The sequence below is a fragment of the Alosa pseudoharengus genome, unplaced genomic scaffold, assembly GCF_046254945.1.
Source record: "Alosa pseudoharengus isolate Yale_2024_CS ecotype anadromous, Long Island Sound unplaced genomic scaffold, YU_APseudo_1.1 YU_APseudo_1.1_scf_4, whole genome shotgun sequence".
NCBI lineage: Eukaryota > Metazoa > Chordata > Actinopteri > Clupeiformes > Clupeidae > Alosa > Alosa pseudoharengus.
The window spans coordinates 32,689,527-32,714,577 of NW_027468774.1; the positions used below are offsets into that span (position 1 = coordinate 32,689,527).

General features: G+C 43.0%; 1 protein-coding gene across 1 annotated transcript in view; it reads right to left on the reverse strand.

The window, feature by feature from the left end:
- The window catches only part of LOC143102381 (thyroid hormone receptor alpha-like), a 70,230-nt gene that overhangs the window by 31,002 nt on the left and 14,177 nt on the right, over window positions 1-25,051 (reverse strand). Inside the window, exon 2 of the mRNA XM_076265926.1 lies at window positions 5,095-5,341. Within this exon, the coding sequence (XP_076122041.1) occupies window positions 5,095-5,150 (56 nt within the window). The 5' untranslated portion in view covers window positions 5,151-5,341. The remainder of the gene's footprint in view (window positions 1-5,094; window positions 5,342-25,051) is intronic.

Consider the following 25,051-nt stretch of genomic DNA (forward strand, 5'->3'; position numbering starts at 1 on the left):
CTTGTAATTAAGCTCTTGTGCAGCCTACTTCAATCAAGTTGTAGAAGCATCTCCATTGATAGGAGTCCACCTGTGCGTAGGAAAGGCAGACATCTTTGAAAACCAAGCCACGAGGTCAAGAGAATTGTCCTTAGACCTGCGAGACTGAGTAATCTGGGACTGGATGGGTGGTAGAAAGACTACCTTGAAATGGGTAGAAAGACTACCTTGAAATGGGTCATTGAAAAAGCCCAAAAAGTCATTGATAAGGCCCTGTCGGGACTTATTTTCCCAGTAATGACCGGCGTTCTATACATTATTCCTTACATACAACACAATAAAGAGCCTGGCTGTAAACTAACAATCAAAATGAAAAATGTTAAATATTTCAATCCAGGTTTTCCACTGGTGACATTTAAACGTGGCAGGCTGGAAGCTAACCATGGCAAAATCTTTGCCGCATTGTTAAACAAACAAAAAAAAATCAATTCAACCAATATTCTTATCCAATGCCTTGATTATCCACCCCACTCCCTCCACACACATGACAGAATTAATTTGCTTATCAATATTGTTCATTATACTGTCAGTCAGTACTGTCATTTACACAGTGAGAAAACCCCCTTAATGCTTTAATTAAGAGAGCTCATGCCTAGATGACCTAATGAGGTAGGTAAACAGAGCAGGAGGGCTCAGACGACGAAACTACAGACGACGAAACGACACATCTCACTAATAGTGAAATCACATAGTGATTTAATCTTGCCTCCACATGACACACACACACACACATACACACACACACACACACACACACACTCCCACATACACACAGCATTGCCTGATATGACATATCCCTTTCTGGTTTGCCCCATCATCAGACACCCACCCCCACCCCCTCCCTTACCCCAGCCAGCTTCTCCTCCTGCTCCCCTCCCTCACTAATCCGCACTCTCTGCCGCCATAATCCCTCTCCAGCAGCCCAGCTTCATGCTTATGTAAACTCGGAGCCCTGGATCAACGCTAACAATGATGTGCACCAAGGCAACCCACTCAATGCCTTGAAGGCCATGAAATCAATGCATACAAATAGAACAGTTGAACTATTACTGGAGTCAAAGTAGCACTCTTAAAGTTAATGAATGGAACCAATCAATACATGATTGTTCTAACCCAGGGATTCCCAAACTGTGGTACGCGTACCCCCGGTGGTACGCGAGCTGCTTCTAGGGGGTACGCGAGATGCAAAGGGCTATGGCGGACAGGTGTAAAATGAAAATGTAAATCTTTTGTAATTAATTCATGAATAAATACATAATTTCGAATCAGGTCATAATGATATGGAAACATGAAATTAAAGGATATAATTTATAAACTCGTGCGTTACTTTTGAATGCGTTGGGTGGTCCGTTGTCCGTGGGGGGAAAGTTTCGCGGATAAAACAGGTTTTTGAAAACAACAAAAACAGAAAGGAGGGAAGGAGCAAAGCTAGGAGTTATTTCAGATGGGCAAGAAAGGTAACATTAAGCTAGGCTTTACATTTAACAAACTAAAGGTAGCCTAAGTTTAGCCTTTCTAGGCTGTATAGCCTAATGTTGTCCAAACGAATACATCCTTGTCAGGCGTTGTTGTAGGCCTATTATAAGATATTGTATGTGGATGTAGTTAGGCTACTATGCAGGCTACTTTTCATAACTTTTTAACTGACCAAATGTACGCACCTAAAACCGGGAAACGGACAAATATTGTTAACGCGGGGGGGGGGGGGGGGTACGCGAGCCGAGTCGGAATGTAGGCGGTGGTACGCGGGGGGAAAAGTTTGGGAACCACTGTTCTAATCAAGAGTATCCATTTTAAAGGGGCCATATCATGCAAAACTCACTTTTTCTGTGCTTTTGTACTTCCATTTGGGTCTCTGATGCTTCTACAAACATTCCAGGTGCGAGACCAAACCGTTGAGTTTTTGTGGGTTAGTTGAGAGAGGTTGATGTCAAAAACTATGAGCTTCTGTGAGCTAGTCAGAAATCTCCCTTATTGAGATGTCACAATAAGGGAAATTTGAATGTTACTACCCCCAGAGCCATATAGGGCGCTGAATACCCACCCCCATCTGAAAATTCCCACCCACTAGGTTAGGAACTTCCTGTCGGAGGTCCTCCATTTTGGTCATGGCCTATCGTTTCCAGCAGTAGGCTAGGCTTCACAAAATATCCAAACGTCTTTTATGCACCTGCTATCATCCATATTTCAAGTACACAGAAACTCCCCAGGACACATCTCGTTCTTTTTGGCATATTTAAGCAATAGAGTACCGAAGCCATGACATAGCGTTATCAAGGCATTGATTCACTAGATCTAAACAAACGAATCTAACCATAGAGGTAACCGTAGTGGTGGCTTTCTTAATCTATTTAAATATTTTTACTATGTTTCTAAGACATTAGTATATTGTTTTTACGCTGTAGGTATGTACTGGGTTATGCTTTGATGAGTCCAAGACAAATTTCCCCATGGGAATCACATACTAACACATTCATACCAACACGATCAAATTAGTGACTAGAGTGTTTTGTTTTAGCATGGGTTTCCTCCGTAAAAGAGACCAGCATTTAACTTCTCAGCCTGCTGTTAAAAACGTTAAATTCACAAACGTGTCTTGGCTTTATTTTTTAGGCAAAAAAAGTCACTCAACAGGCATTTTGATAAGGCGTGAAATATCCACTGGGATTTTGTTTCTTTCTATTACACCTGCCAGGGAATCCGTGTTGTGTGGCTAAGCTGCCTAGCAGGTAAAACACATTTAAATGGCTATAGGCTGAAATTCGTGGCTGTAATTCGTCCGTAGGTATGAGGCCGAAGGCCATATAGCGTAGCCTAGCCTATTCTGGAAGTGACCCAGGCCATCCGGTAATAGGTAGCCAATTTCACAAATGCCTTTACACTTTGTAGCGGTATAGTGGTCTTTAGGAGGAAAAAGTATTTTTGGGTGTTGGGCGCCAGACACTTACAAGAAGTGTCACAGAAAGAAATAGCATAAAAAGACCATTACCTCTACCAGATTTAACACAGCAGCTAGAAGGGACTAGGCTAATGCTAAACCTGTACGGCTAGCTCAGGTAAATCTCAGGAAAAGCAATAGAGACAGTCAATATACTAAGCGTATTAACAATGGGGTTCAATCATCAGCAGGATAATAATGACAAGACCCATATGAAAAGAAATTAGGTAATTGTGAAGCAGAAGTCAATCACTGGGATAACTCATGAAAAGTCAGCAATCAATACCATTCCCACAAAACCCCAGGCTCATGTTCATAAGCAGTTCATAGCAAAACTCACATTCATCACATAATACATTTCAAAGTAAGATAACTTCAGTTCAGCTATTAATTCACTCCAACACAACCAGACAAAATCACACCCGACACCTTTAACCAATGAATGAGTTCAGTGACTGATTTGTCAGTTACCGGGGAACTTAATTGCAGTCGGAATGTAGCATCAGACTCCCCGAGAAAACGTTCCAGTGTAAGAAACCTATGTATAGTATCTGAATCCCCGAGAAAACGTTACAGTTTAAAAGTATCTATCTATAGTCTCTAAATCCCCGAGAAAACGTTCCAGTGTAGAAGAGCCTATTCATAGCATCAGAATCCCTGAGAAAACGTTACGGTGTTGAAGAATCTGTTTAGTATCTAAATCCCCGAGAAAACGTTACGGTCTGTATCTTCAGTCACGGACAACGACCAGCATGTAGAAACGTCGGCCACAAAAACAGCTAGACCCATTGAACAGCGTGTGTGCAGCAATTAGTCACCTGAGAGAGAGAGAGACAGTTCGCAGAGCAACACCCCGTAGTCCACTAGTGCTTCGGTAGCCAAGTTTCATGTTATAATCCGTTTGGACACCAGTCATCCCAAGTTTACGAGCCTCCGTATACATTGAGCCGCTACTAGGGTAGAGTCGTCCTAGTCTTCTCCGCAAGCAAATTGGCCGCCAACAAAAAAGACTCTCGCTACAGGAAGTAATCGTGGCTATATTCCATGGAAGCCGACTAGGTCAACCACAGCCAGCCAATGACGTTTACTCAATCAGACTAATAATCAATGGAGACAAGAAAAGTTTAACATTCAAGTAGGAAAAATAGCACGTTTATAAAAGAGAGAATATGAGAGATATCAGTTTAAGTTTAAAAAATAGTTTAAGCCTACTCTTGCATAGTAAAGGATAAATATAGCTTACTATTAAAGAGAAATGGGTAAAGGCTGTTTAAGAAAATGGGCGGGCATGGTGAAGGCTCCATGACATACGACACAACTTTTGAATAGGCTACATCAACTCTATTGCGCTTATATACTGACCCAAATAAAGTTTTACCCATTATCATTTAACATTGTTAGGCAACATCATACATGCAGGTGTCTGAATTGATTCTGCTATGGTTATTGTATTTAGCAGACGTTTCAGCTCCAATAACTTGACTATTAGGCTACTTTACTAAGTTTGAAAATTCAAACAGAACCATCAATGACGTTTGTCACACATTCTTTATTATTCCTGTATAACAAATTTCATTTTACCACTGGCAGTCGGAGGCTTTCTAGTGGAGAACCCTCTATCACTGTGTCACCGACTTCCCGGATGACCATGCTGCCCGTTGATATAAACATGGAATCAGTTCCGGGGTGCAGTGTGGCCAACAACAGCTAATTTGCATTTTAGGCAACATGCCCCGGACACAGCCTATTCTGAAAGGGACTGAAACTGGCAAGAATGGAGCTGCTGATAATGTGTAATCTGAGGGGATTTTTTTGCAAACAGCTTCAGGGACATGTTTTGTGCAACACATAGGTCTATTTTGACTTGTTGAAAAAGAAGTATAATATGGGATCTTTAAAATGGCTACAAAAAAGAACACATACAAAATGTAGGCATGGGTTATATTTGCAGCATCAATGGAGTCCCACAGGGCTCTACATTCAGACCTTTCCTGAAACACTTTGTACTTCACCAGACTGTGAAACTAAATCCACACACACACACACACACACACACCAACAACAACAACAACAACAACAAGCAACAACAACAAATAACAATAGACCAAACAACTCACCCTTTCTCATCTCCCTCAGATAGGTTAGAGTCCTGCTCTTTGGGCACGTGTTCCATTCACCTCAATTCCATTCAGCAACCAGTCACGTGAGACTAAGGTGGTCCCCACCCTTCTCCTCTTGTCCAGCATTCGCCACAAAGTTAGTCAAAAGCCATTGGAGGACTCCTGTTGGCACATCTGTGGGAGATGTCCTCAACTTCACTGTGCAGTCAGACTGCAGAGGGTTGGGACGCTTGCCTTGAGGAACCTGTGAGAGAAAATAAGCAGTTTGTTATGATCTTAAAGGTGCAGTCAGCAATCGTACACAATTTCAAGCATGGTGATCCTACCTAACATGGAATTGAGAGCATAGTTATGATGTTTACTCAGATCTTTCAACTATATGTTATGCATTTCTTAAACTGCCCATCACTGTTTTTTGGTATATCATGTACATTGATTAATTTCCACAAGAAACTGCTTCCTGTAAAGTTACTGAGAGAGAGCAGGGACCTGACCTGTAGCTTGTCTTTTTGAACACTAGGTGGCACAAATGAGTAGCAGTTCCCAAAATCAACCTCACTCTTGACCTGATCCCTGCTGTTCTATGCTAATAGGGGAACACCTCCCTCCATCTGCATGCCCTGGATGACACTTTGAAGAACCACTGCACTGCTTCTGTGAAAACCCACGCACCCAGTGCAAACCAGTGTACATTGCACACAACACTAGTTATGAGTGAGCAGAAGGCTATTTGAGCTTTGAATAACAGCTCCTATGATATGATTACATCTAGCGACATCTATCGAGCAATTTTGTTTTGTATTTGGGATCGCATACATCACTTGACCTTGTCATGACATACCAGTTTTGTTTGCTGGTGTTGTCCTCAATTCAATCTCAACTCAATCTTGTCTAGAGTACAAACCTTCTATTAAAGGGACACCAGGCAAGCCTGAGTGCTTTTTCTCTACGAAGCTCCCCCTAGCGTCTGTACGTGTCGATACGTGTGCAAGCCCTCGCTCGGTCTGAAGCTCTTTTCCTTTTCTTTGCATCTTCAGTCAAGGGTTTTTGCTGCTTCTTCGCCGGCTTTGCCATTATACACACGTTTGCAACAATCGCTAGCCAGGTTTCGTTAGCCTGCCTCTGTGCTGGGGATGCAGGATGTAAACTGATCCTGCTTCTCGCGATGTCTGAGACTTTGTGAGACTGAAGGTCGTGGGTAGGATACACCGAACTTGCAAGCGGGATATTCTTTCTACAGGCAGTAGGGGCGGGCGAGAGAGTCTTCTTATGAATACCGACTTACGAAGATGATTAATTAACACGAAAACGTTGCCTGGTGTCCCTTTAATCTCCATGCGAATGCTGGCTTTGACACACACACACACACACACACACACACACACACACACACCAGTGTTGACAGCAGTGTTGATGTCATTATTGTCCATCACTGATAAGACTTCTGATGCAATTACTTCCTCCTGCAGACATTCTCTCTTTTGTTCTCTGATCTGAATATTAGGTTCTTGTCAATGTTTTGCTACAAGGCAGGATGCCCTTTTTCTGGTCCATCAAAACAACATACCATAATGTTCAAGAAAATGGATTTGGATTTGTTCCTGGGAAAGTCTGAACTAGCTGCATGGCAAAAGTCACATACATCTCTCATGCACAAGGAATTACAGAAATTGATTTGAACTTGTGAAGGAAGGAAAAACATACAGGTCAGAGTAGTTATGTGCAATACATTTCTCTAGCTTTTCTTGCACATAAAGCTACAAACACACACACACACACACACACACACAGAGAAAGAGAGAGACTCTCATGCATGAGATTTCAAAAATGGATCTGAACATTTGAGTGAAAGAAAACATATACATCAGGAAAACTACAGTATTTGAAAACATTTTCCTCTCTCTCGAACACACACACACACACACACACACACACTAGTCTCTCTCAGACAACCTTTGGCAGCGTTGTTCTCAATAGCTGCCAAGAATGTGACTGAGTTTGAAAAACAAAACTGACCTCCTCTATTCGCCCACCCCCCTTTCCCCTTTCGCTCTCCTTCCTCTGAAGCTGTTCAAGGTGGGACTGCTCTTCCACACTACCCCACACTACCCCACACTACCGCGCACTCACACACACACTTCGCTCCCCTATCGCCAGGGAAAACTAACTCGTGCTGCAGCAGAGAAAGACGCGGGCGACGACGTCGCTTGTGCGCCTGAGGCACTCTGAGCAAGAACGTCCACAAGGACACCGTGTTCCTGACACTTTTTTCCTGTGCGTGAACCGCGTCTGGGCTTCCTCGCGTAATTACCAGAGGCTCCCAGAGCTTGAAGCAGGCGGGAGGTCCTTATGTGCACCGTATGGGTCCTATCTGTCCAGGGCCCTGATTCCAGCCGAACAGAACACACATGAAAGCCTCTGCTCCTTCACTCGGAAAAAACGGAAGAATAAAACACAGAAAAGAAAAAACGAATAAACCTGGAGTCAGCAGGGGCTACACTGGGCGGGTTGCAGGCACTCCTCATCATAACTCATCAACACTCCATAAAAGAGTAGCTGCCGTACTTTCATCTCCGGCTCTTACCAGAGGCAGACACTCTCCATATGTCGCAGAGAGAGCGCCAGCAGGATATAGCATAATATAGCATTATGTGGTCGGGACAAAATACAAAGCCGACGAACAAAGACCTATCTTTAGATAGCGCCTGTGTGTATGTGTGTGTGTGTTAATGAGCTATATGTTTGTAAAGCAAATGAGAAAGAGAGACAAAGGGAGAGAGTGAGTGAGAGAGAGCGAAATAAATGGCAAAGCAAACCAAAGGTTAAAAGTCCTCACCAACCATTTACTGCAGACATGGTCAGTTTAGGACTCTTATCATACAGTATGCCATTGACAGACATACACTTTTATAAGGGAATTTCCTGGGTTGACTATTTTTTTGTGAAAACAAACAAGTGTTTTCCCCTCCAAATAAAGCAAGTATCTAAGATAAGTCTCTAGGTATCTTAGAGACACCACATAACCTGACTCGACTAAGGAAAAGGGGACAATGTATTTAAAACAGACACAGAAATTCCATCAATGAAGAGAGATTTTGAGCTGTGGACTGAAGAATTCTGAAGAAGTCTGTCCTGGTTGGCATGTGCCGGTAAGTGAGGCTCCCCCTAGAATCAGGATTCTAGCTCACCCTCCTCGCAGGACCGGAGACACTAGAACAGTGCGTGTGTGTCTCACTAGGGGCAGAAATAATAGCCTTGATCCAATTCCAGGACTCCTTCATAACAGAGTAAATTATCTGTAATCCCCGCACTGGTGATACACAAACAGATTTCTGACACTTGAAAAACATCACCAGTGCTCCAGTCCAAACATCCAGAAACTCAAACTCGAGCCTAAACGACCCTAAATCAGCCATCCACAACCCAATCAGGAAGTGAGACCCCCAAATCAAGCCGAATAACCCATCTGTCAACACCCCACCTACATACCGCATTGAAATGTCAGCAGGTCCTACTAAATGTAGTGAAGCCCAGAGTTTAAACGTCAGGTTTGGATGCGAGGTTTAGGGGTGGGTGGGCAGTTCAGGGGTAGGCGAAGATCTGGCCCACAATGTCCCCACTAGACAGCTGTCCAAATCTGGTTGCCTGTAGAGGTCATGAATTAGGCACCACGTCTCAGGGACGTGTGTGTGTGTGTGTGTGTGTGTGTGTGTGTGTGAATAAGTGCATGTGCATGTATTAATGTGTGTGTGTGTGTGTGAATAAGTGCATGTGCATGTATTAATGTGTGTGTGTGTGTGTGAATAAGTGCATGTGCATGTATTAATGTGTGTGTGTGTGTGTGTGGTGGGATTGGGGGTCTCTCTGGCGCCGGGCAGAGATTGTTTTGGCAGAGGTTCTGACTGAGACTTTTTCTCAGTGCCTGTGTGGTCCGGGTGGTGATTATAAGGCTCGGATCCGACTGGACCGTACTCAACCGGGCTCTGTGATAGCATGGGGGACGCAACAAGCCACGGACACTTTACCGCAAAACACAGGGATCAATGAATGGGCTTTCATGAAGTCTCAATGTAAGACTTTAGTGTAGGTTACATGTATAAATAGAGGGAACAGAACAACTAAACACATACTGACAGACATAGATACATGCAGAAACATATCTTCTTGTAGAGACAAATACACACATATCGACACTCACCCATGTGCGCACTCACACATACGGTCACAGACAGTCGCACATCACATAACAGGAGAGCGACTTGGATGAGAGTGAAAGAGCAAATAATTAAAAAGAAATCAAATAACTTAAGGAGGGAAAGAGGAAGTCGGGGAGTGCAGAGTCGGACCTCGGACCTGGCTGCATGCCCTGCGGCAGAAAACCAGTAGGCTTAACTCATTTATTTTCCCACTGTTTGTTTTCATTTCATATCCTCTCCCCACAGACCCCCATCTCTGCCGGCCTTCCCCAACCTGTCCCATCCTGTGCCGGGGACAAAGACACAGTCCAGACTGGGAGAAGGGCAGAGTTCCTGCCAAGTAAGGACAGTCTGTTTGTGTGTGTGTGTGTGTGTGTGTGTGTGTGTGTGTGTGTGTGTGTGTGTGTGTGTGTGTGAGAAAAAGGAAGGGGAAAATGAGAGAGGGAAGAGGACAGACTGAGGACTGGGGACTGAGGAGGGAGCTTAAATTAAGTGATTTTTGTGTCGGTGAAAATGCAACCGTTTCGGCCTTTTGTCCACACGACAACGCCGTTATAGGTGCCAATGTGTGTGCATGCGGGTGTGTCTGTCTAAAGAAAGAGAGAAGGGAGCCTATATGACCTCTCTTTTGTGTCTTCTAAGTGTGTTTTGGTGTTTGCTGTGTCTATGTGCCAGCGTGTGTCTATGTGTGTGCATACGTGTGCATGTGTGTGTGTGTGTGTGTGTTCTAGAAAAGGGGAACATTCTGTCTCCATGCTGGTTTCTAATTACATCTTGCAAAATGTTTATGCACCAAAGTGCAGCACATGGTCCCATGGGGCTTGTCTTCCTTTGCCACAGAAACACATGAAGGAAACAAGCACTTCAGTCTCACATTCGACACATTATTGCTGGGAAATGTAGTCTTTTGTCAATTACACCAGGAACTGTAGTAACAAAGAATCACTGCATGAATGTATGGACCGAATGCATGATATGTCGGCTATATGGACATCACACCATACGTATCAAACCAGACACTTGACACCATATCATGACAAAAAAGTATAAACTATCAAAGTATGACAAAAAAAAGGGAAAGGGCGGTTGCTTGTGCATGTGTGTGTGCATGTGTGTGTGTGTGTGTGTATGAAATATGAAGGCCAATATCATCATTTTTAATTCTTTTAAGTCTTGTGAAACCCTGATTGTGAAACTACCTCCAACAGTGAAGCATGGAATGTTAGAATATGATGATGCATGACTACAAAAGGTGACTGGGAAATGACATACAGATAGCACTATGAATGTCCAGCATGGTAACGATCCAAAGCTCACTGCCAAAATCACACAAGAGTTTCTAAAGAAGAAAAAAGTGAAAACTATGACCTGGCCAAGTATGCCACCTGACTCGAATCCAGCAGAGCACATTGGGGTATTTTAAAGACAAAGGTATAGCAACACATATCCACCAGCAAAGAGTGGCTGAAATTATTATTTAATTAATTTTTTTATTTAATTGTTCGTAATTTAAATACTAAACTGCTAATATTGCAAATATGTATGTTCTACAACATTACGGTAATTATCAGTCATTTTTTTAAATCACATATTCCAAAGGGGTGCTTAGAGTTAAATTTGAAGCTGACTGGTATTTAGCAGACACTTTTATTCAAATCTGGATCGACCACACCCACAAGATATCACTTTTACTGTATAATGTATCACAGATACACTACAAAAACACACATCTGTAATATCTGGTGTACAGCAAGGAAAATAACATGAGCACACATAGCGTGTTTAAGACCAGTCCTCTTGACATTCATTTGGCATGTCCGTGTGCTACAAGCATAGACTGTATCACAGTGTATATTGAATAATGGATCACAGCCTACAAAAACACACATCTGTAATATCTGGTGTACAGCAAGGAAAATAACATGAGCACACATAGCGTGTTTAAGACCAGTCCTCTTGACATTCATGTCCGTGTGCTACAAGCATAGACTGTATAAAAAGAGTCCACAAGTCACAGTTTGGGTTCAGTTACCAAAATGGAACAGCCTCTACTCAGAATAAAGCCCACTAACCCACATAGAGGAAACCTATTGGGTAAAAATGCCTTGATGAACTGCTGAATCTAATAAAGAAGCTTTAAGACTCTCCAACACATGACGGCTGGAGAAGCACAAGCTACTGTAAGCTTTTAAAGCAAAGCGCCAGTGAGCTGGCCTGGACGTTTTGGCAGAGTGAGGGTGGTTTCCATAAACACCCAGCTGCAGGAGTCTGGTCTCTTGAGCCGTGGGTGTGTGTGTGTGTGTGTGTGAGTGAGTGTTGCTCGATCCGTACCACACTGCACCACACATCATACATGCATGCTTCACACACATCTGATCTGTGCTTGGCTAGCCGTGGGGAGGCGTGGTCGGTTGTGCAACACACACACACACACACACACACACACACACACAGGCGTGAAGTGGGAAAATCTCAGTAAGTGCACAGGCACTGGAAAAACGGGGATGGTGTAACAGACAAGGGTAGTAGCTGTGTGTGGAGTCTGCAGCTCGCAAACACATGGCAACAGAGACGCTTGGTTACGAAATGTGGATCTGGAGAACTGTGAGTCAAGAATCATGGAGTGAGATGATGAAATGGGGAGAAGAGATGCAGGGGCAGAAAGAGAAAGAGAAAGAGGTGAGGGAAAGAGAGACATATTGAAAAGAGAGAGAGAGAGAGAGAGAGAGAGAGAGAGAGAGAGAGAGAGAGAGAGAGAGAGAGAGAGAGAGAAATCTAAGCATCAGAGTATCAGAGCAGCTGCCATGCCAACATGATGTGTTACCCTTACCACACACACACACACACACGGCACAATTTATGAAGTGTCAGGAATGTTTGCTGCCTGCGATCAGCATGCCAGCTCAGCTTAGCCCAGTCCAGCCCTCTCCCCTCCGCCTGTCTGTCTACCTGCCCGCCTGCCTTCTGTCTACAAGACGCCCACACACCCCCCCCCCCCCCCTTTACCACACGGATGAAAAGAACGAGGGCTGCTTGCCGGCGAGCTCCAGGCCTCGGACGTGCTGCGTCTGCAAGCCTGCTGTTACCTGGCTCTCGGCCACTGTGCCGATCCAAACACCTTTGCACGCTTCCCCTCCAATAAGATCCCAGCTGTCCGCCAGACGGGGGAGGGGGTGGGGAGAGAGGCCCAGCGGCATGCTGATTGGTACTTGAGTAGGGAGAGGGCTACGCCCCCTTTAATAAGTGGTTGGCACACTTTAATGATAGACTTATGAATTACTCATGATGATGTTGATTATTGAAGATAATACTATTACTGATGGCCACTTATTATTTACATTTCACCATTTAACATGCCACTGGTGGTGGGTGTACATGAATGAGTGTGTGTGTGTGTGTGTGTGTGCGCGCGCGTGTGTATGTGTGTATTTATGACATGATTATGTTGATCATAGTGTGTGTTGTGATATTAATGACATGTTGATCATAAAAGCATCCAAGTGAAATGTAGGGTTGGGTATCATTTGGGTTTTATCCGATACTGGTGCTAAATCGATACTTTTAAAACGGTGCCGGTGCAGTAACGGTGCCTGAACAGGAACTTTGTATTTAAATTAAAATGGTCTAAAGCATGAATTGCTTTTTTATTGATAAGACACATTTGAAGAGGAAATTGAACTGTTATATTCAATTTACAATCAATATCTCATTGTTCCTACGCATAATAGCCTACAAAGGTTAAAACAGCTTGCCATGGATGCACAAACAATGGTAAGCTCTGCTTTCAAGTTTACCCAGTGTAGGCGGTTTGCCATAAGGTATGTTTGCCATAAAACCACTTGCCATATAGAACTGCCAGGTCATGGACAACGGCATTTGCAAGCAAGCTAATCTAACAGGGACTCTTTCTGAATTACTTTCCAATTAATTTAGTGTGTTCCCAAATGCTTCAAGAAATGTCATGTCTTCCCCCATAACACGTAAAAGTTTTGAACATGTTAGGCTACATGTCGGTGTTGAAATGTTTAGATTCCCTGCGCTAGGCATTTTAACAGCAACTATGGCTATGCGCTATACCAGTCAGCTGAGTTTAATTAGCGATAAAGTACGGAGGGTTCCGTAGCCTCTTTGACAGCTCAGTGACATCAGGTATGTAACCTACATATTTATGTTTTTGCCAGCTAACTTTTAACATGATCTTCATATTCATTGTGATGCTATATGGACCTCATGCATATGAACGATTAATATCATGCCATTATGTTGTTTAGAACACACTGAAATAAAGTGTTCATCTTACAACTTTGCTGATAACATTTCAAATAAATGCCAGCTGGCGCATTAGCAAAGATATTGTGTAACGTATACTGTTGATATTGTTTCATAGCCTTTTGCTTGTGTGTAGTTAGGCCCACTGCTAGATTTTGACAGGAGCTTGTGATCGCTTTAAAGCTACTTTAAAAGCTCCTGCAAGCGGTCAAACACTGTCCACTCGCCTATAGTGGTGACCCCTCTGGTTTATACATCCAGTGTTTATGTTAGCTAACTGTATCTGGATGTGTTGCTCTCAGAGCAAGACGTTAGAGATGGCACATGAAATGCAGTGATGCCGTAAAAAAAAAAAAAAATGCGATTTAAGCACTGAAATGAGGCACCGAAATCCACGTTGTTATTCGATGCAGTTACTACCGTTTGCGTCGGCACCGGTGCCATATTAGAACCGTGTTTCGGTGACCAACCCTAGTGAAATGGCACCATATTCTCAAAGGGTCAGAATAGTAAGAGTGGGGTGTGCTTTTGAAGCTTTTTCACTGAAGCAGGACTTTAGAAAACACACTGGTCCCTATCGTGCACCTGGCGCAAGGTGGCACAAAGCTTATTCTTATTTTACACTCAATAAAGTGTTGATTTTTCACCATGCGCTCCTCTTTTCTTACACCTTGCACCCAGGGGTATGGTAATTAACGACATAAGGTGTAGTCTGGCGCATGATCCAAAAATCACTATCTTACACCCTCTAAAAATCATAATGCCACTGACCAAGAAAAACCTGGTCTATAGCGAAAGGCACATATGAGGCACAGCTGAAGATGCATTGTCACGAGATGTAAGCAGCAACTCCTCTGCAGGATAAATATCCTTAGGATTTTTATTCAGTCATTCGAACATTACTGGGGTAAGTTGTTTTTTTCAGGCTATGTTTTCGATGGTAACCCCTTGTACAAATAAAGCCATGGTGCTATTGAAGAAGAAACGTGTTTGCAGAAACCACAGTGAACATTATTTTAAATTATTCTGTCCTCCCGCACTACTCACACACTCTCTATCCCTTTCTTCTTTCTTTGTACTAAACATTCAAACAGCTTGATTAACTTTGTTGACGCTGACTGATGGAACATTGAGCTCTGGACAACAATTGTTTGTTTGTTAAGAAGTTTTCGCAAACACAGTTTGTTTATTTTCAACACATATTGTGTAACAAATAAAAAAGGAAACAACACAAACTGTGTCATCCTTATCTGGACACAGAGATGTGTTTAAAAACAACGCAAGTTGTGTTGCTTTCAACACATTCGTTTTAAGAGTGTAGGCTATACCTCAATTGCTAGGTTACGGGGACGCTGGTGAGACTGACGCCGCTCCGTCTGGCTTGTTTTTGTTTGAGTTTTTCCAATTTTTCGCAAATTTATTTAATTTATTTTTTCTGACAAAGTTTGTCACACGCTTAAACTACGTTTCGGCTATCTAATGTTATAATTTTCTTGAATTTTACCCCATCGTGGGTTTTGTTTTTTGGAGGACTAACACCTGACCTGGACTGTCTGGGCAATCGTTACGCTGGTTGCGCTGTGTTCCACTGTCTGCTGTTGAGCTTGAGGCTGTTTTTGGGACTTTGGCTACATGGTGTCTCTCCCTCTCCATCCCATCCTGTCGGCTGATTTGACGCTGAGTTTGTTGTCCAGCTGCTAGGTTAGTCGGTTGACTAGACCTTCCAGGGAGATTGAGGCTTTGTGCTGTGTTGCCTTAGCTGCTGCGCCTCCATATCCAACATGTGATGTGATCTTTTAATTCCTTACTGTCCTCCTAGACCTCTTCGATCATCTTCCCAGTGTCTTCTTTGTGTTCCTTCTGCCTCTGTTAAATACAAAGGTGACAGAGTTTTCTCTGTCTATGCTCCCCAGCTTTGGAATAGCCTTCCTGATGTTGTGAAATCCTGCCCCACTATTAGTAGTTTTAAATCCAACCTAGGTAGGTAGAAGACCTACCTCTTCTCCCTAGCTTTTAACACTCCCTGACTCCCTCACCTCTCCCTTTTTTTTATATGTTTATATGTATGTATATGTATTATTGTTATTATTATTATTATTTTTAGTATTATTATTATTTTTAGTATTATTATTATTTTATGTAAAGCACTTTGGTGCAATGCTATTGCTTTGAAATGTGCTATATAAATACATTTGACTTGACTCAATATTGGTGATCTATTTAGTCTTTTATGTTTTTTCGTTAAGATAAAATTCTTCTTGAAGACAAATGTTTTTTCCCCTATTTTTGCTGGCCTAGCCTATATATAGCAATATAATTAACAACCATAAATGAATCCCGTAGGCTACCTCAAGCCAAACGTTTGTGACTTGACTTTCTTAGGCTGCAAACTGAATGTTAGGCCTAGGCCTCTAACAAAAATTATGAAAGTCATTCAAAAGATCAAATGTGCTTGATCAAAACTTGCCCATGCGCCACGATTTTCACCAAATAAGATCATATTTGCTGCACTCTATCTTTACATCAGATCTCAACCAGACGATTTTGCCAAGACCCGCCCTGCTCTGCTTCTGTTTGGCCAGTAACATTAGGCTAGTTACAATGAGAGCTGCCTCTGACCATCCATTTCTGATCGCCAAAATAGAGCCCACTGTCTTAGTGCTCCCCTTGTAATCATGCTCAAGTAATCCTATACATAAACGTATATTGTTCGAGCAAGCATCAAAGAGATCAAAGTGATCTTGACCGACTGATTCTAGATCAGATCTGTAGCCACTTCCGCATCAGCTGGGACCTTTCGGGTCCATAAGGTCCATTTCAATTGGCTCCTAATTGAAAGATAGGCACAATTTGAGTTTTCCACTTCCATTTACAACAAACAGCAAACTAAGCACACAGGCATGTCCACACAGTCCCATTAGCTACAAGAGACAGCGACAACTCCAGCAACTCGCTGCTGAGTGGCCGTAATGAGCTGGTAAATGAGACTGCTTCGCAGGTACTTGCTTGCTAACCTGCTAACGCAAAGTAGGTGGCTGGCAGATAGAACGTACATGAGCTCAGATGTTTTTAGATTTAATAGTGCTTATTTCTCGCTAACTTGTACGAGATATAAGGAGCACATAGCTCCACCGTCTAACAGGATTATTTTTTCGAGATGAAAGGCAGCCCGTCGCTTTATCGCTGTGTCTTGTAGCTAGAGTGACTGTAGTGTTACCGTCAGCGCTCATTAAAATGTTCCTGGTGAGGGCAGAGATGGGATGCCTTGAGGGCATCAGAGACGAAACTTCTGTGTGTGTGTGTGTGTGTGTACACATGATGCTCACAGACTGACACACCTGACAGCAGTGGCCAATTCAAAGTACTGTCAGGAGCATTGCTCCCAGTGCTGTGAGATAGCAGTGGAGCTTAATGTGCTGAAGGCACATCAGGGCAAATGGTGGCAAAGACAGAGATGAGAGGCCGCCTCTGAGCATGTCAGAGGATGAGAGAAAGACGGGAGGAGGGGACAGGTAATTGACAGAAGAGAGAGAGAGAGAGAGAGAGAGAGAGAGAGAGAGAGAGAGAGAGAGAGAGAGAGAGAGAGAGAGAGAGAGAGAGAGAGAGAGAGAGAGAGAGAGAGAGAGAGAGAGAGAGAGAGAGAGAAAGAATGTGTGTGTGTGAGAGCGCCATGTATCTGTTATAAGCTGAATCACTCGATGCTAAAATATACTGGTAATGGCAGAGATCTAAAAAGACAGTTCTTTGCTTTAGTTTTTCTTTTGCAGAAGTTCAACACTGATGTTAAGTGTTGAACTTGCTAGGGGCCCAGTTGTGGTTGAACTTGAAGCCACAGACTATGTTAAGTCAGCAGTTCGTCAGAAAAACGTCAGAGGTGAACTTCTCCGTAATGGTGCTCTAATTTGAAGTACCACGCTAAGTTGGTGCTCCACTCCTGTTTTTGACACCCCCCCCCCCCCCCATCCCCCCATCCCAGCAGCACGAACAAAAAATGGTCAAGACCACAAACGAATGTCAGTCATACCGAGGGGCCAAATGCCGAGTGCCACTTGAGAGGAGCGTTCTGTAGTTGCTGCTCCACTCCTGTTTTTGACCCCCTCACACACACACACTTCCTTTCACCTGAGCAGCATCTGCCGATCGATCTATGACTCCCCATCTCCCGCCTCTGAGCCAAAAGTGAGGGGGGTGGGGCATAATCCTCCTCATCCTGACACACCACCACCATTGGCAAGCTGCTGCTGGGGCCTCATGGGCAGCGGTTGCCAGGCAACGCAGGAAGGACAGAAGAGGTCTCCAACAGGGCCATGGACAAGCATTCATCTCCTGATCTTGCACAGGCGTCCTTCTCGGCGCCTCGAGCAAGGGTGGTGGCCATTGCAAAAGCGCCGCCTCGCTGTCTGCCTGACCTTCGCCGTGGTACACAAGTTAGCTGCAGATCTGGCTGTCCACTGCTCACGTTTGAGGTTTTTATGTTCAGCACTGTGTGGCATGATGGCATGCTATCAACTGTTGCACTGTAATGCTGTAGGATGCAACTATGACTTGTAAGTTATTGTTCAACATCTAATTTGTACCAAGGGTTTATTATGTGAGTGTTTTGGTGATACCCAAGTCTCACTACAACTAAAACTGTAACTCTAAAGGGAATCCCAAAAGAATGGGTATTTCCCTGTCTTTTCTGGGTAATCTCCTAAATGTAAGAGACATGTCACATCTGGTTGTTCAGCATTTGAAAAAGAAACCTGTTCAGTGAGCTTAAGGTTGCAAAATTTTTGACTTTTGTTAGACAGGCCCACAGCCCAGGCCAGCAGCTTGCCATCAGGCCTATCAGCCATCAGCCTGTTTACTGACTGAGAAGGGGGAACCCATTACACCACAAAGTCACAGAGTATTTTACTCAACAGACCAAGATCTCGCTGATATGACGGGTTGAACTTGTCAGCATTTGTGAATCATCCTACTTTGAGTCTTCAAGTCTTTAAGCATTAACCGATACTGGCAATACTAGCTATACTGGCAATACCAATACAGCTGGCTTTGTTTTAGCTAGCTTGATAATGTCTATATGTTGTATGTAAGGGATAATGTATAGAACGCCGGTCATTATTGGGAAAATAAGTCCCGACAGGGCGAACCGGACCCCGCTTACCGTTCATCGTGGCATTTGCTGAAACAAATAGTTTGCAGCAACACACGCTGAACTTGAATCAAACATTCTTTAGAACACAGCTGATCAACCGTCTGCTTTCACTTTTGAATGAAGTTCCAGTCCTTGTGTAGTGATATGAAAGCACAAACTCTGTTGCCATTGACAGCGGTCATTATTTTTTTCAGAGGTCCTTTTTCTTTGGAAATAATGACCACTAGAACTTTGGGAAATCCCATTCAAGTCAATGGAGCGTTCTACTTGCCTTGTGAAGAGTCGTGTAATAATTTGTGTTAATGAAACTAAATGTGTTCCTTACACAAATACCTTAAAAAAAAAAAGGAAGACACATGTTACCATGAAACGACATAACTGCAGCACTTGCTATCTTGTTAAAATGTGCTCATTATACTACAAACCTCAGACAGTTTCCCTTCTCAATGTGTATGATGAGACTTTTGTGTGTGCATGTGTGCGTGGAGTGGGTGTTCTCAGGGTTGTGTTCACATAAGAATCGCACAGATGTCTTCTCTCCTCACTGCTGATTAGGCAGATTTTCCAACCACGGAGCTCATAGCTCCGACACAGCGCGGCAAACAATCATAGCAACATCCACAAAAGAGGAAATACTAGAGTGACAGGCATGAAACAGCACAAGGCCTCTGCCTGCACTCTGAAAGGGCAAGAAGGAGAGAGGGAGGGTGAGGGAAGGGACGAGAGAGGGGGATGAGAGAGTGCAGAAAGAATGGAAGAAAAAGAGAGACAGACAGATAAGTCAGTGTTTGCATGTTCCTTTCTCTGCTTTGGTAACATCTAATCTGCACTGTCATCATACTAATTTTGTATTGCAGCTGAGAGATTATAGCCACGTGGATTTCTAACACTGCCTGAAACTGCCTTACACTGCTAAGACAAACATGTACATGTACTGAGATGTACAGGCTACCCCCATCTGGGGCTACACTGCAGCACTTGAAAATATGTACTGAAATATGCAGTGGCTTAGAATCGATGATGAACGCACTACAGAAAATTCCAGAAGCTATTTAAAGTGCATATTAATTAGAAATGATATACCCATGCTGTTAGTGGTAGACCATTAGCTACTACAATTTTCAGTCTCCCCTATGGATCCAGTGTTGTATAAAGTACTAGAAAGCAATACTTGAGTAAAAGTACAAGTATCGTACTAGAAAAAGACTTTGGTAGAAGTGAAAGTTACCTTTTAGAATATTACTTAAGTAAAAGTCTTAAAGTATCTGATATATACTGTACTTAAGTATCAAAAGTTATGTTCTGATATTTAATGTACTTAAGTATTTGAAGTAAAAGTAAAAAGTAAAAAGCAAGTTTTATTGTGAACTTTATTTTGGCTTTCTTATAGTAACGCATAAGCATATTCAGGGTTCCCATATCTTCTTAATCTCACTCATCAAATCAAATTACATTCTTTTCAAGGACTTTTCAGGCACAATTCTCTTAAGTTCAAAGAACAAACAGCATATTTTTAGAGCTGACATCAAAGAAAAAAACAGAAACAGAAATGTCACTTTTGTATGAACTTTAAATAATAATAATAATAATAAATAACTTATTTCTTTCACAAAAAAATGACCTGCTTGTAGGGAGAACATTTTGGTAATGTGGCATGAGCATTTCTAGGGCTTACTCCCCAGGTCACCATCTCACTCACACACACACACACACACACACACACAGGCCACCTATGTCCAGCTACTAATATGCCAGTCATTAGTTGAAACTGAAAAGGTGTCTGTTCATCTTCAAAAGAAGCTGGTTTTCAAAGTTGCCAGAATTCAGTGCCCGGGAGTTTCAGGCCCAAGACCGACCATAGTGGTGGAAATTGGATAAATGAAGCAACATTTCAGCTCTTACTATCCTGTAGTTTTTATTAGTACCATGGTTCAACAAATGTGTAAAGGTTATATAATAATTCACTTCAACTGAGAAGTTAACAAAAAATATTCCACTAGTCCACAAGTTACCAAAACAGAAAGAAACAAAGAAAGAAAGAAAGAAAGAAAAGAAAGAAAGAAAGCCTTTGAAATGTAGCCTATGCCATGCTTCCACAAAGAGGCATACAGTATTGAACTATGTTTTTTGCATGGGTAGGCTATATTGTTGTTTGGTGATTTAGCCTACTCCTTTACTACACCCTTTTCTGAGCAAACAAGGCATATAGGTTTATCATGTAGGGTAATTGCTCTTTCTTACATTAAATAACTTTAATTTATCCTCTCTACTTGTCCCTGTAGTCATGGCCTCCTCATCACTAATTTCGGGCTCATCATTTTCAGTGGTCGACTGGTTGATCTGCTGCTCAGTCTCTCCTGGCCTCTTTCTACCATCTATCCTTCCTGAAGCTTGTGTCTACTGTAGGGCCGGCTCGGCTATCCGTATCTGAGAAAACTTTTTGGAAAAGACAGGCTATATGGACCCAACCAACTCTTTTTGGGAGGGGAGAACTCCCTCACGTAGGCTACAACTCATGCAAAGGCATTGCATTGGTGTCATGCACAGAATGCGGAACGTGTCCTACTTTAAGAAAAGATAGACTAACGTGACAAATGTCAATATTTGTTTCCTCGACCGGCCCAAAAGTGAAGCGGCCCACCGGGAATACTCCCGATACTCCCGATTACCCACCCCGGGCCTGATTCAGTCTTACTCTTCTTGGACTGAAGACAAGTCCTGCGATGCTATGGATAAATAGCCCTTCACAGGCCGCTGAGGCAGGTAGCGGAGTGATCAGCTTCACAGAAAGTTGCCAATGTACAGAAACATTTCTTGCAAATACGGCCACGGGTGTATGACGTTATATTCACCACTACCCTGTTCACCGAGTTCACCACTATCGTCGGGGTGGTCGTCTATGATAACGGGAGGTCCTCCAGTAGGTGCTCGTGCTTCATGGCGGTTTCAGTTGTGCGTCCTCCTCCTTTAGCAACAAACAAACGCTGAAATAGAGTGCGGAGCGTGCGTAATGCAATCTAGGAGCAGTGATTCGCCAAACCTCCCTTATTGCAGTCGCACACATTTCTTCTAATTTTATGTTTTAGTAACGAGTACAAAGATGCTTAGTGGAAATATAACGGAGTAAAAGTATACATTTTATCTAGGAAATGTAGTGGAGTAAAAGTGGAAGTTGACATAAATTTAAATAGCGAAGTAAAGTACAGATACATGAAATTTCAGTAACGTAGTATTTGTACTCGTTACATTACAACACTGTATGGATCTGCAAAAAAGTTTCTCAAGTCCCACTCCTTTCAACATAGCATAGAAATACATAATCAACTGAGGAAAAAAACAAACAAACAAATTTTGTTTGTGACGTCATGTCACCTAACAGTGCCTGGCCGGCAAACAGAGTTAAGCTTTAAGTACACCTAAACAGCACTAGCAAACCCGAAAATCACATGTATAAAAATATCACACTTAACAGACTGTCTCTGTCAGGTTATGCAGTGCTCTCTTTATTCTGATTACTCTGACGCAGTGTCCTGAAACGGGGGCCGATTTACAGTAGCTCTACTAGGTCAACTCCGGCCAGTTAAATAATCCTAAGCTTCAGGGGTGAAACGAGGCTAAAGACCCAGCACCCTGCATGAGTTACAGCTTTACTCCCACACCCACACGGCACTAGCCTTCTGCCCCCAGAGTTCAGGGAAGATCTGGAACAGGAGTGAAAACACTATATAGACACCCAAGCCCCCACCTCACCCCTCATTGGCAGGCACCAGAGAGTGAAAACGCTGATCTAGCTGCCATAGGAGGCAGGGACACTGGGGGCCTCTGAACCTTGGGCCACATGCCAACACACAAGTCCAACACTTCACATGCACACAGGGCCTGAGACTGAACACTATCTGAGAGGAGCTTCAGATAGGTGTCTCATACACAACTTCAGTTACCCGACAGACCAACCAATAGCATTTTCAGACGTTATATTTCACTAATAATGTTCGGTTAAGACTTTGCAGCAGCTTAAGCTACGTTTTGTGTTGTGATCAGAAATGTTGGATTAAATCATTAACGAGAGGGGATCAGCAACGAAAAGGGATGACGTTAGTTTGGAAATTGAAAGTGGCAGAGGTAAATGGTAGAGAGAATGCTGGCAAACATAAAAACATTCAGTCGAAATAATGTATACATTTATACAGCAAAGGTAAATACATTGTTTCTTGACTGCCTATGCGGTTTATTATCAGTTTGTAAAGGTTAGGCAAAGTAGGAAGTGACATAGGAATCCCTGATCAATGTGATTGAGTTAACTTTGAAATCATTGGTCCAACCTAACCAAAGTCTATGCTCATTACGATGCTAGGGTTGGAAACATTATCCCAATGTTAATACCCAGACTCTCTTCACAAAGTGAGTGAGTTTGGTGATGTCAGGCTAGGTTTAGCACCTTTAACCTGTGTCAACAGTAGGTCTCCCTGGGTGCACCCTTCTCACCTCTGGGACTTTGTGTTGGGTATGCAGGGGGGAAAAGAAACATAGCAACAGTATCTCTGCCTGAAGTGTTTCCTTTCAACACAGGAAGTGGGAAACAAGTGCATTGTCTTGACAACAAGCTTTGGTCGTATATTGCCCTGGATGGTGGTGTCATTAATTACACTTACATAAAGTTTTTTTCCCCTCAGTTTACATTGCAAGGTATTTTGTACTTACTCATGTTAAAGGGACTATTCAACAAAGCTCGTGTTCCTTAGGATTCAAACTCTAAACTAATTTAGTACGCAAAATATGCCTAATGTGATTTGTCTGGACCATGTGTTGACTACGTGCAGAAATAAACACACCTTTGTTTGACTTCCACACAAGGCAACAACTGATAAGACTAATTCTCTTAATCAATAGAGATTTCTACAGGCACTGCAAAAGAAATACTTGTGGCAAATCCATTAATGTTATTTACTGTACTATTCTGGGAGTGAAATGGGAGGGCGTGCAACTGATTTTGCTGGGGGAGAAGCTTCGGTTGTCGGAGCTCAAGGCTTCCTCTGTGTCTGTGTCTTAAATCACACAGCACCTGAGAACAAAATCTGCTTACTGAGAGATGAGGGGAGCGCAGCAGAGCAGGGTTAAACAGAGTTCGTCAACATAATGGAGCATGGTAGTTAAGAACGCTTTGCATAGGGTGACCAGATGTCCCGGTTTGACCGGATGGTCCCGGTTTTGAGTTGTGTGTCCCGAGTCCTGACAAATATCTGTTTGGACACTAAAATGTCCCGGTTGTCAACAACCACTATCAAACTGTCCCGATTTTCAGCTCTTACATAGATGTGGTTGAATTCCCGGCTTCCACCCTTGTGCCCTTGAGCAATAGCCTGGCTGTCACCAGACCAAGCTTAATCTTTTAAGATTGAACATTAGTCTGTATTTTCTACTGCACAAAAGGAGTGATCAACGGGAGTAGTTCAAATGACTCTGTACGCAATTGGATAGTCCTTCAACCAATCAGACCAACGATCCGGGTGCTCCAGGTAGTTAGGCCAGTTTGTGATTGGTCGCCACAGATTTGTAACGGAAGTAGTTTAGAAAAAATTGGAGGTTTCCAGCCTGAGCTGCAGGGCAAAATCAAATCGCCGGCAGATCGGGCTAGGTTTACCCAGTCTACTTGAGCAAGGCACTTAACCCCAAGTTGCTCCCGGGACAATGGCCCTTGTAATATCATTTTCATGTGTAAGTCGCTTTGCATAGAAGTGTCTGCTGAATGAATAAATGTAAATGTAAATGTGATCATGTTCTGTCTCACGTTAGGCCAACATAAACCCACATAATGTACCATTCATCTGAATTCAACACTGGTTCGTCTGTGTGTCAATCATCGGCTGAGGTGCATGCACAAGTGCATACATGTGTTCACATGCAAAGTGTCCTGGTTTCCACATTTTAAAAATCTGGTCACCCTAGTTTTGCAGAACTCCGGGTGTGTAAGAGAGTGTGGTTGAAATGGTTGGTGGACTTTCACTGTACCTTCTGTAATGCCACAGAGGCTTGGAGTGTGTGTATACTCTATATGAGTGTATGTTTGTGTGTGTGTGTGTGTGTGTGTGTGGTGTACATATGTAACAGCGGTGTGGCGGAACTGAATGTTCTCCCAAAGGGGCGGGAGCTGAGACACCCAACGCAAAGCTTCACTGCGGCTAGGTCAAAGGTCAGAGATAAAAAAAAAAAAAAAGTGTGTGCGTGAAGTGATCACAGCTAAATGAGAAAGATATAAGTGTGTGACTATATGTCTGAGTGTGTACGTGTGTGTGTGTTTGTGTATGTGTGTATGTGTATGCAGGTGACTACTCGGTGAAGTTCGCCA